Source organism: Gopherus evgoodei, chromosome 7 (genome assembly GCF_007399415.2).
Source record: "Gopherus evgoodei ecotype Sinaloan lineage chromosome 7, rGopEvg1_v1.p, whole genome shotgun sequence".
NCBI classification, from domain to species: Eukaryota; Metazoa; Chordata; order Testudines; family Testudinidae; genus Gopherus; species Gopherus evgoodei.
This window is the reverse complement of record NC_044328.1, coordinates 68,180,355-68,190,285: the sequence shown is the minus strand read 5'-3', so window position 1 is coordinate 68,190,285 and position 9,931 is coordinate 68,180,355. Positions and strand designations below refer to the sequence as shown.

The window sequence follows — 9,931 nt, the reverse complement described above, 5'->3', positions numbered from 1 at the left end:
TCTCCCCTCCGTGGGCCAGCCATAGCCAGTAACGTGAACTCGTATACATGTGTGCATGCAGGACTCCAGTGCACCAGAGCAGGGCGGCTCGCTGTCGGATTGCCCCATCACCCTCCTCCCTGTCCCCGCTGGGAAGCAGGACCTCATGGGAACTAACCTCTGTCACGGAGTGTGGGGGAGTCCAGTCCTGCACCCCTCTTCCTGGGACTCACAGTGACTCTCAGCCAGCCAGTAAAACAGAAGGTTTATTGGACAACAGGAATGCAGGTTACAGCAGAGCTTGTTGGCACAGTCAGGACCTCTCAATCGAGTCCTTCTCAGGGTTCAGGGTGTTTGGATCCCAGCTTAGGATTCCCTGAATTCCCACCACCCAGCCCAAAACCGAAACTGAAACTAACCCCCTCCAGCCTGCCCCTTCCTTTGTCTAGCTTCCCGGGCAAAAGTGTTGACCTCCCCTCCCCCCTGCCTAGCTCAGGTTACAGGCTCAGGTATTGTCCATCACCTAAAGTCCTCCCCTGCTCTCCCATCCCCCATGCAGACAGCCCCTACTCCATCACAACCTCATCAGCATGGGAGATTGCAATCTACATGTCACCTGCCAGCATGGGACAAAGAAGGTGCGAGCGGGGCCTGGGTGGCAGTGCAGTTTCAGAGCAGAGAAGGCGCCAGGGCAGTGGTACCGTGTCAGGGCAGCGATGGTGCTTGGGGAAAATGGTGCAATGTCAGGGCAGAAGGAGGCCTGGGGGACCCAGGGTGGCAATGCAAAGTCAGGGTGGGGATGGGGGAGCTGTGGGGGACAGTTCAGTGTTAGGGCAGAAGGAGGCTGGGGGGACCCAGGGCAGCAGTGCAGTGTCAGGGCAGGGTGGGGGAAAGCGGTGCAGTGGGAGGCCAGAGGGACTCAGGACAGGAATGCAGTGTCAGAGAGGGGTGGGGGAAAGCAGTGTAGTGGGAGGCCAGAGGGACTCAGGGCAGCAGTGCAGTGGTAGGGCGGGGTGGGGGAAAGTGGTGCAGTGGGAGGCCAGAGGGACCCAGGACGGCTGTGCAGTGTCAGGGCAGGGTGGGGGAAAGTGGTGCAGTGGGAGGCCAGAGGGACTCAGGACAGGAATGCAGTGTCAGGGAGGGGTGGGGGAAAGCAGTGTAGTGGGAGGCCAGAGGGACCCAGGGCGGCTGTGCAGTGTCAGGGTAGGGTGGGGGAAAGTGGTGCAATGGAGGTCAGGGGGACCCAGGGCGGCAGTGCAGTGTCAGGGCAGAGAGGGGGATGAGGGGCCAGGAGGGCAGTGCAGTGTCTGGGCAGAGTGGGATCAGGGGGTCAGGACAGCGTTGCAGTGTCAGGACAGAGATGCACAGGGGTAGTTGCTGAGCACTGCGCTCCACTTAATCTCTTTGTTGAGCCGGGAAGGACGGGAGCCCCCAGCACAAAGCTGGACTGAGCCAGGATCGTGCCCGCCGAAGCTCCTACTGGCCTGTGTGCCCGCCACTCAGGACAACATCCTTCTACCCACCTGGAAAGCACTGTTTGCACCCTGTGCCCGGCCCTCTGAGTGCCTGTCTGCTGTGAGGAGACCCCTGGCAGAGTCTGACTGCTGGGCAGGCTTGGGCCCCTGGCCAGAGAGGTGTGGGGCTGGTAAGAGGTATGGGGTGCTGTTCGCTGAGCGGTGTGTGTCTATACAGTCCAGGCAGGTCCTGGGGCTGGGCGCCCGGGCAGTGACCCCCAGGGAACAGCTGCACGGAGCACTGTTTACAAGTGAGTTTTATTAGAGTCCATCACAATTCATAGATGACAGGTAGGCGAGTGCTCTGGGCCCGGCTGGGCCTACCCCTCACCACACAGCTGGGAAAAGCTGGACGTCTGCGCGATCGCTGCCAGCGGCATCTCCGCTCCAGAGGTGGGGCTGGGCTGCTCAGTTTCTGGGCTGCGCTGCTAGGGTCGCTGGGGGCACTGAGGTTCCCCCGGGCTGTCTGCTGAGGGGCTGCTGGGCAGCCTGTGTCGGTGGCCGTCTGGGAGGAGCAGGGAGCAGGACTCACTCGTCTCCACAGTCCTGGGCTCTGTTCCTTTGCTTCTGAGAGTCCAAAGAGCCAGGCTAGAGGGTCAGTGCAGCCAGTGAGCCCCATGGGGCTGTGCTGCTGGTTGAACTGAGCTGTGATGTCCTGCAGTGATGCTGCATTGTCCTGCACCTTCTCAGGGCTGGGGAGTGCGACCCCACTCTGGGCCACTTTCGCCCGTGCCCTTTGGGGCTTGTGAGGCTTGTTCTGGCTGTTCTGGCAAGGACATGGGAGCCCGCTGGACAGCGAGGATGGCTGGGCCAGCTGGCTAATGGACTGAACGTACTCATCCAGCCCAGCCAGGGGCTCCTCGGCCTGGGCGTGGCTCCTTCCCAAAAACAGCATCTCCCCCGTCTCGCTGATCGTAGGCAGGTGGGTCATGGAGATCAGCCGCCGGGCTCTCATGCTGCAAAGACAGAGAGAGAGAATGAGGCACTGGCTGGTCACTGTCAGAATACCACATCCCCGCCCCTGCTGTCACATCTGTTAATCTTTCCTCACTTTCCCCAGTGTAAATGCAGAGTCATTCCACTTACTCCGGATTTACACTGCTGCCCTGAGAGCAGGGTCAGGCCTAGTGACTGTGCATACCATAAACTGAAGTGACTCATATTCAGGAGATCCATAGATCCCAAGGCCAGAAAGGACCCGTGCGAAGATCTAGTCTGACCTCCTGTGGAACACAGGCTGGAGACCTGCCCCCCAATAATTCCTAGAGCAGAGTTTTTATGTAGAGAAACATCCAATCCTGATTTTAAAATTTTCAGAGATGGAGAATCCACCACAACCCTTGGTCAATTGTTCCGATGCCAAATATAGCTGGCTTACCCAGCCACGCCAATGCGCAGACAGCCCAGCAGCTGGCCTTCATGAAATGCTCCCGTATTCCCAGATCTGGGCAACACGCTGTCCCGTCTATTGACTAGGACACAGAAACTCAATGAACCTGCTGCAGCCATGGATAGTGGATCTGGGAATTTCAGCTCAGGCAGCAGAGGCTCCTGCTTTCAGACTCAGGACGCCACTTTCAATGACCCACCCAGGAGGCTGCCACTCCCGCGGGGGCAGAAGAAACTAACTGCATGAAAAACACCTGAGGCAATAAATTCTCAGCCACAGTTGGAGCTAGATGCCAGTTTGAGCAGGCAGGTTTGTACAAACACACAGCACAGCCAGAAGAAGCTCAGCATCCACAAGGCTGAAGCCGGTAAACAACAAATTTGCTTTTCAGTCTGACATGCAGTAGTGAAGTTGTTTGAATACAAAGTGCCCATTCACTCAGACTTCCAGGGAAGGGTTAACTTGGGGCCTGCCTTCCCTGTCCAGCGAATCTGGTTCTTTTCCCCATTCCGCAAAGGTGATTCTGCTGCCACTCAACAATCCTTACACAAAGCATAGAGAGCAAAGAATTCTTAGCCCTGTCAAACTGGGGGAGTCCTTCTGTAACTAAGGTGACCAGATGTCCCAGTTTCATAGGAACAGTCCCGATATTTGGGGCTTTTTCTTACATAGGTGCCTATTACCACCCACCCCCATCCTGATTTTTCACACTTGCTGTCTGGTCACCCTATCTGTAACCCAGCTGGAGGAAGACAGCTTTGCCTCCTGTCAGTTGCAGCTGACAAAGGCGGGGCAGGACTCAAAGCGATCTAGGCTTTGGCAAAGCTGTTGCCCTTTCAAACTGGACAGTCTGGATCCCTGACTGTACAGGCCAATTAGCAGTGAAGTAGACGGGCTTGTTCCCGTGCTGCAGAATGGTGTTCATTTGCCTGTAGATTTGCATCTGGAGTCAGACAGGCTAGGTGGCTATTTTCTTTTTGATTCAAACTCCACGGTGCCTGGGTTTTCGATCTGGGCTGGATCGACACAGCTTGGCCTTTACTCCTTAGCCAGCTGAGCTGTTAGGGTACAAAGCAATACGGTACTAAACGCTAATCCCTCGTTTTACTACCGCTGAGAAACCGCATCACGTTACCTTGTGTGTGCGAAGCTGCTGTCTTCCTAAGAAAAGAGATCATAGTCCTTTAGCTGTGGAATGAAATCCTTGATACTCCCTCTGTTTGCTGTGAGGGGCAGAGAGCTTTGTTTACAAACCTGTGTGTTTGCTCGCATCCCAGTGTATTGCCTGGAGCAGTGTATTAAATCAAGGCCAGGATGTTGCTCAACAGCCCTGCTCCCTGCGCCTGAATTTATACCTTCCTGCCAGTGGCTATAACTCACTGCCAGCAGCTGCCTAAAATAGAAACCATAGTGAACAAGGCGAACTCAGGAAAGCAGAGGGGCACGGTGTCCTCGGAGGAAAAACACAGGCTAGCAGAAGGAGGGGCCTGGGTAATTTCTGTGACCTTTCAGCAACTGTTTATCTTTCAGATTCATATCCCAGCAGCTTCAATTATTGTTGATTGAAGGGGTATTCACTTCGTGCTATGCCATGGGGAGAGCTCAGGCAGTTTACTGCTCTTGGGCCCAGCTTTGGGCTGAGGCTATGAGGTTTTTTAAGTGCACTATGGAAAAACCCCAGCTCCCAGTGGAAATCTATTTTTGCAAGGACTCAAGAGGCGACCGAAATAATCACAGCAGGCAGCATTGAAAAGACTCTGCCACAGAGCATGTTGAGGGTTGAAATCTGCCCAGTTATTGCAAAGCATCTTCCCTGGAAGAGCCCGTTTTGAGCAAAGCTGTTTTCGCAGTTGCTAATGTGCAAAGTTTCCCAATGGCCTGTGTGTTCGTGGCCAAGTTTCCAGTGTCATGAAATTCTGCGAAAAAAATCCCCAAATATCCCAAGGCTTAAGGGGATGGGCCAATGAGCAAAATGAAACCCTGACAGCTGGGAGCACAGGGAATGACCTGCCATTGTACAGTGCTGGCACAGGGACCAGGGTTCAGGCACCATACACCAGTCAGCTCGGGGGCAGTGGGGTAAAAAGAACTCTCAGGAAGGGAAATGGCACCAAGTTTTGGGGCCTTCCTGCAGTTTCAGAGTTACAAACGCAAACAGGAAAATCACTTTGTGAATGTAAAGGTGATGGAAAATCCCCAGCTGGTGTCAATCAGTCATAGGTTCAGTAGAGTCCCTGGGCTGGATCCCCAGCTGGTGTGAATGGACATCACTCCACTGGCGTCCATGGGACAGATCCCCAGCTGATGTGAATGAGCATCACTCCATTGGAGTCAGTGGGCCGGATACCCAGCTGGTGTGAATGAGCATCACTCCATTGGCATCCATGGGACAGATCCCCAGCTGGTGTGAATGAGCATCACTCCATTGGAGTCCAAGGGTTGGATCCCCAGCTGGTGTGAATGGACATCGCTCCATTGGAGTCAGTGGGCCGGATCCCCAGCTGGTGTGAATGGGCATTGCTCCATTGGAGTCCATGGGCTGAATTCCCAGCTGGTGTGAACGGGCAATGCTCTGTTGGAGTCAATAGCACTCCAGCACTTTACACCAGCTGGCAGTGGTTGAGGGCAAGGGGGTGGTACCGTGGAGGGGGACCCTCTCTCCAGTGCCTGATCCCCTCCGATGGGAATGTCACAGGGCTGCATAGCCAGCCAAGCACTCACAGCCCCACTGTCCCCGTGCTTCATTGACAATAAACCTGGCTGGGTGATTTCATCCCTTAACAGATCTTGTGGTCGTTGGACAGTTCACTCAAGGTCTGCCGTGCCAACTGTCTGTGCAGGGCTGAGGCGACCCACAGAGGGAACACACACATACAGCCAAACATCTATCAACCTCTAACCGCAATAGCCAAACAGGGGCAGATTCCCAGCTGAGCCAGCCCTTTTCCAGAACAGGGCCACAGGGGGCAGCATGTGCCCAGTGCAGAGCCTGGCTCTGGGATCCATTCCGAGCTCTGCCACAGCCCTGCTGATCAACCTTGGACCAGTCACTAGCAGTGCCATGCCTACGCTTTTCCCTCTGTAGGAAGAGGATAACGGAGCCTGAGGGACCAGAGCTGGAGTTGCCAAAATCTTTGTCCAAGGAGAGTGCTAGAGCCCCACCTGCTCCAGGCCTCCCTCCTCAGGCATGTGCCCAGCCCAGGCCTGCAAGGCAGTGGAGCAGCACAGGATGTCCTGGGGCTAGATGCATGTCTCCTTGGAGTGGCATCTCCAGCAGGGATAGGGGCCTGACAGCTGCTCTCAGCTCAGTGCAGCACTGAAGCTGGATGCCATGGGGCCCTCCCACTGGGATCTGGGTGTGGCTGTGGGTATGCTGCACCAGGAGTGGGCTGCAGAATGGTCAGAGATGGCAAAGGAGGCTGAATCTGACAGTGTAATCTGCATCGCATTGAGCGGGTGGCCGGAGGAGTTCCTGATCCGTCGGGCCCTGGTGGAAGCGGCTGGGGCTCCTGTGACCTGCTTGCACCAGGGCTGTGTGCGCTCTGGATCCTAGGGCATAGCCAGGTTGGGATGCAGACAGGGAACTGGGAGGCCCCTGGCTTCTCCCTACAGATCACTCCCTGCATGCCCCCTGTCAGCCCAGCTATACGTGACTTTGGCCGCGTGGAGCTGTTCTCCGCATGGGCCGTGCCCCGGTCATGGAGCTCCATCCCAGCCAAGTGCATGTGGAGCTGCAGGTGGAGCAGCGGGGGGAGCCCTTCCTCTGCAGAGCCACTGCCATGCTGCAGAGCACGTAGGGAGGCTTGGGCGGCTGGCCACCCCTTCCGCTTCCCCTCTACCGAAGCTATTCTTATCTCCTCTGGCAGTAGCCTAGGGAGAGGGCAAGCTGCAGCGGCCTGTCCTCCTGCAGATGCAGGGTGAGAACGAGAGAATCCGCTCCCCGGCCCTGAGCCCTAGGAGGTGGAGGTGGCTGCTGGCACACATGGGTGAATGCCATGGCCAGGGGAGCGGGGCATGCTCGGGCATGGCTGAGCAGGCGCTGTGCTCCCAAAATGCAGGCTGCCACTTCCTGGGCACGGATCTTGCCATGCCCATTGGGCACAGAGCATGGGGCCTGAGTCTGCTCTCATGCATGCAGGGCCTAGTTCTGCTCTGACCCCACAGAACCGACTTCTACTCTAGCTCCCGTCAGCACCCACTCCACTGGAAACCCAGGAAGCTACCCCGGCTCCTGGCCACGTAACTGTGACCCAGCTCAGCCCTTGTGAGCCTGCATCTCCAGGGCCCTGCGCCATGTGCAGCCCTGGGCACCAGCACAGCATGAAATGCTTCTGCCTCATGCCCACCTGCCCTGCTGTAAATAGTGTGCAAGGTGCAGGACAACAGATACCCCTTAACTCCCCCTGGATGCATACAGCTCCTGGCAAGTGCTGAGCAGGGTTGGGCCTTGCATGGGAGATTCCTACAGGAAAGGCCCCAATGCATCAGGGAGACTTCCCAAGGGCCAGGGCCCAGCATATTGCTTGTGGGTGCTGTGCTGAGGGAGAGGCTGCCCTTCCCCAAGATAGGAGCTGGTGATGAGCACTTGTGGTCATCAAAGCTCTCCTGGCAGTCAGCAGGGGCATTACCCCCCATGCCCCAACCCCATTCCTACACAGCCCCTGACTGAAATTCCCATTGCAGTTTCAACTGGGTATGTTATTCTTCCCTTCTTGCCCTAAACTGTGTTCCACCCCAGAGGTGGCTGCATCCATCTCCCTGCCTTGTACATCTGTATAAGGGCTGCTTGGGCCACACAGGGAGTTCTTCAGGAATGGCTGTTCTGAATAGCTCCATGCGTGGATAAGCCCTTGGATCCTGTGGGAGCAGGACACTCCCCTGGTGGGGGAGATAGCACATCAAAGGGTCAGGGCTGCAAAGAAAAGGCCTGCAGAGAAGGCAGGCTGAGTTCTCGCTGGGTCAGTTGGGCAGCTGTGTGGGAACATTGTGGGGTAAACTCTTCCTTAGGGATGCCCAGACCCCTTGGCTCCCCAGCTTAGGCTGGGGCTTCTAACCCACCCACTCCCACCACTGTTCTGTTGTTTGTTCCAGGTGCGGATCCACAGCGTGAGGAGCTGGAAGGACCTGGGACGATGAGGCCATGGACCAAGCCTAATGGCAGTAAGCAGAGCCCAAGCCTGGGGGCCCTGCCTGGCAGCTTCAGACAGCACCCAGGGCCCACTGGATGAGGGGGCTAGGCTAGAGCTGACCCAGAGACATTGGCTGCATGGGATGGCCCATGTGTCTGCTTCCATGTAACTCCTCTGGATGATCTGGAGGGAGAACAGGGCTCTCCGCAGCCCCACTCAGCCTGGGCAGTTCTGCAGTGCTGGGCAGGATGTGCTTGGCCGATCACTCCTGCTCTCCCTGAGCACAGGACAGGTGTGGCTGGCTGCTCTAGGGAGGCAGCTGAGGCTGGGGCCCATTGTCACTTGGCTGCATGTCAAGGCACAGTCAGGGCTGTGGGACTCGCAGCTGATGCAGAGGAGGTGACGCGCTGCCCAGCACCACAGGCTGCCTATGAGCTAGTGCTGGCTGCCAAGGTAAGAGAGGGCAGGATCCAGAGCTGTGAAGAAGGAACTGCCCATCCCAGGTGGTAGCCCATAATCGCAGGCCCCCTCTTCTGTGAGCAGCTCTGTAGTGCCTGGTGGGACAGTCGCCCCAGTGAGGCCCCCTGCACGGAGACATATGAGCTGGGATGTGGGCCAGCTGGGACTGTTGATGGGAGCGTGTGTGGGGCTGGTGAGACGTCCCCGCATGTGGAGGCTCTGAGGCTGTCTCTTGGCTGCTGACCATGCTGCACTAAAGTGGCTTCATACTGCCAAGGGGAACAACAAGAAACTTCTTCATTGGAGTTTAGCTCTCCAAGATTTTGATTTTGAAATTCAGCACATCTCAGGAGCTTCTAACAAAGTAGCTGATGCACTCTCCTGTGAGAGTTTCCCAAAATCCAGTAGTTAAAAAGTGTTCTTAAAATGTAAAAGTCTGTTAGTTATATACTTAGTGCTATATGTAAAGGTGCATGTGTTGTATTAATCTGTTTCTTTTAAAGTTCTAGGAGGAAATCGCTGCCAGTGAGCTTCCCCACTGTCTGCAATTTGGAGGGCGTGTCATAAACAGATAGCTAAGGGTTAATGTTCTTTTACCTGGAAAGGAGTAACCTGAAACACCTGACCAGAGGACCAATCGGGAGACAAGATTTTTTCAAATCTGGGTGGAGGGAAGTTTGTGTCTGAGTTCTTTGTTCTAGTGTTCTGCCTGTACTCTCTCCTGGCTATGAGAGGATTTCTGTCTCCTGCTTTTCTAATCTTCTGTTTCCAAGTTGTAAGTACAAAGATAGGTTTGGTTTTTTTGTATTTACATGTGTGTAGTTGCTGGAGTGCTTTGAATTGTATTCTTTTTGAATAAGGCTATTTATTCAATATTCTTTTAAGCAATTGACCCTGTATTTGTCACCTTAATAAAGAGAGACCATTTGTATGTATTTTTCTTTCTTTTTACATAAAGCTTTCTTTTTAAGACCTGTTGGAGTTTTTCTTTAGTGGGGAACTCCAGGGAATTGAGTCTGTAGCTCACCAGGGAATTGGTGGGAGGAAGAAGTCAGGGGGAAATCTGTGTGTGTTAGATTTACTAGCCTGACTTTGCATACCCTCTGGGTGAAGAGGGAAGTACTTGTGTTTCCAGGACTGGAAATAGGGAGGGTGGCGTCCCTCTGTTTAGATTCACGGAGCTTGCTTCTGTGTATCTCTCCAGGAACCCCGGGAGGGAACACCCGGAAGGGAGAAGGGAAGGGAAATGGTTTATTCCCCTTTGTTGTGAGATTCAAGGAATTTGGGTCTTGGGGTCCACAGGGAAGGTTTTTGGGGGGACTAGAGTGCCCCAAAACACTCTAATTTTTTGGGTGGTGGCAGCTTTACCAGGTCCAAGCTGGTAACTAACCATGGAGGTTTTCATGCTAACCCCCATATTTTGGACGCTATGGTCCAAATCTGGGAATAGGTTATAACAG

At 55.1% G+C, this 9,931-nt stretch overlaps 1 protein-coding gene across 2 annotated transcripts; it reads right to left on the bottom strand.

Moving 5' to 3' along the window:
* Window positions 1-494: 494 nt before the first annotated feature.
* Window positions 495-4,275, bottom strand: DEPP1 (DEPP1 autophagy regulator). 2 transcript variants are annotated; one of them, XM_030571226.1, is made up of 2 exons: window positions 4,138-4,275; window positions 495-2,449 (listed from the first exon to the last, which is right to left on the bottom strand). In XM_030571226.1, the coding sequence occupies exon 2, from the start codon at window positions 2,446-2,448 to the stop codon at window positions 1,765-1,767; it is 684 nt and encodes a 227-aa protein (XP_030427086.1). In that variant the 5' UTR covers window position 2,449; window positions 4,138-4,275; the 3' UTR covers window positions 495-1,764. The 2 variants fall into 2 exon arrangements, with proteins under 2 accessions (XP_030427086.1, XP_030427084.1); XM_030571224.1 differs by having other exon boundaries at window positions 4,019-4,273.
* Window positions 4,276-9,931: the final 5,656 nt, after the last annotated feature.

Excerpts from the sequence above, each read along its gene's own strand:
- DEPP1 (XM_030571226.1), bottom strand. The coding sequence starts at position 2,448 with ATGAGAGCCCGGCGGCTGATCTCCATGACCCACCTGCCTACGATCAGC.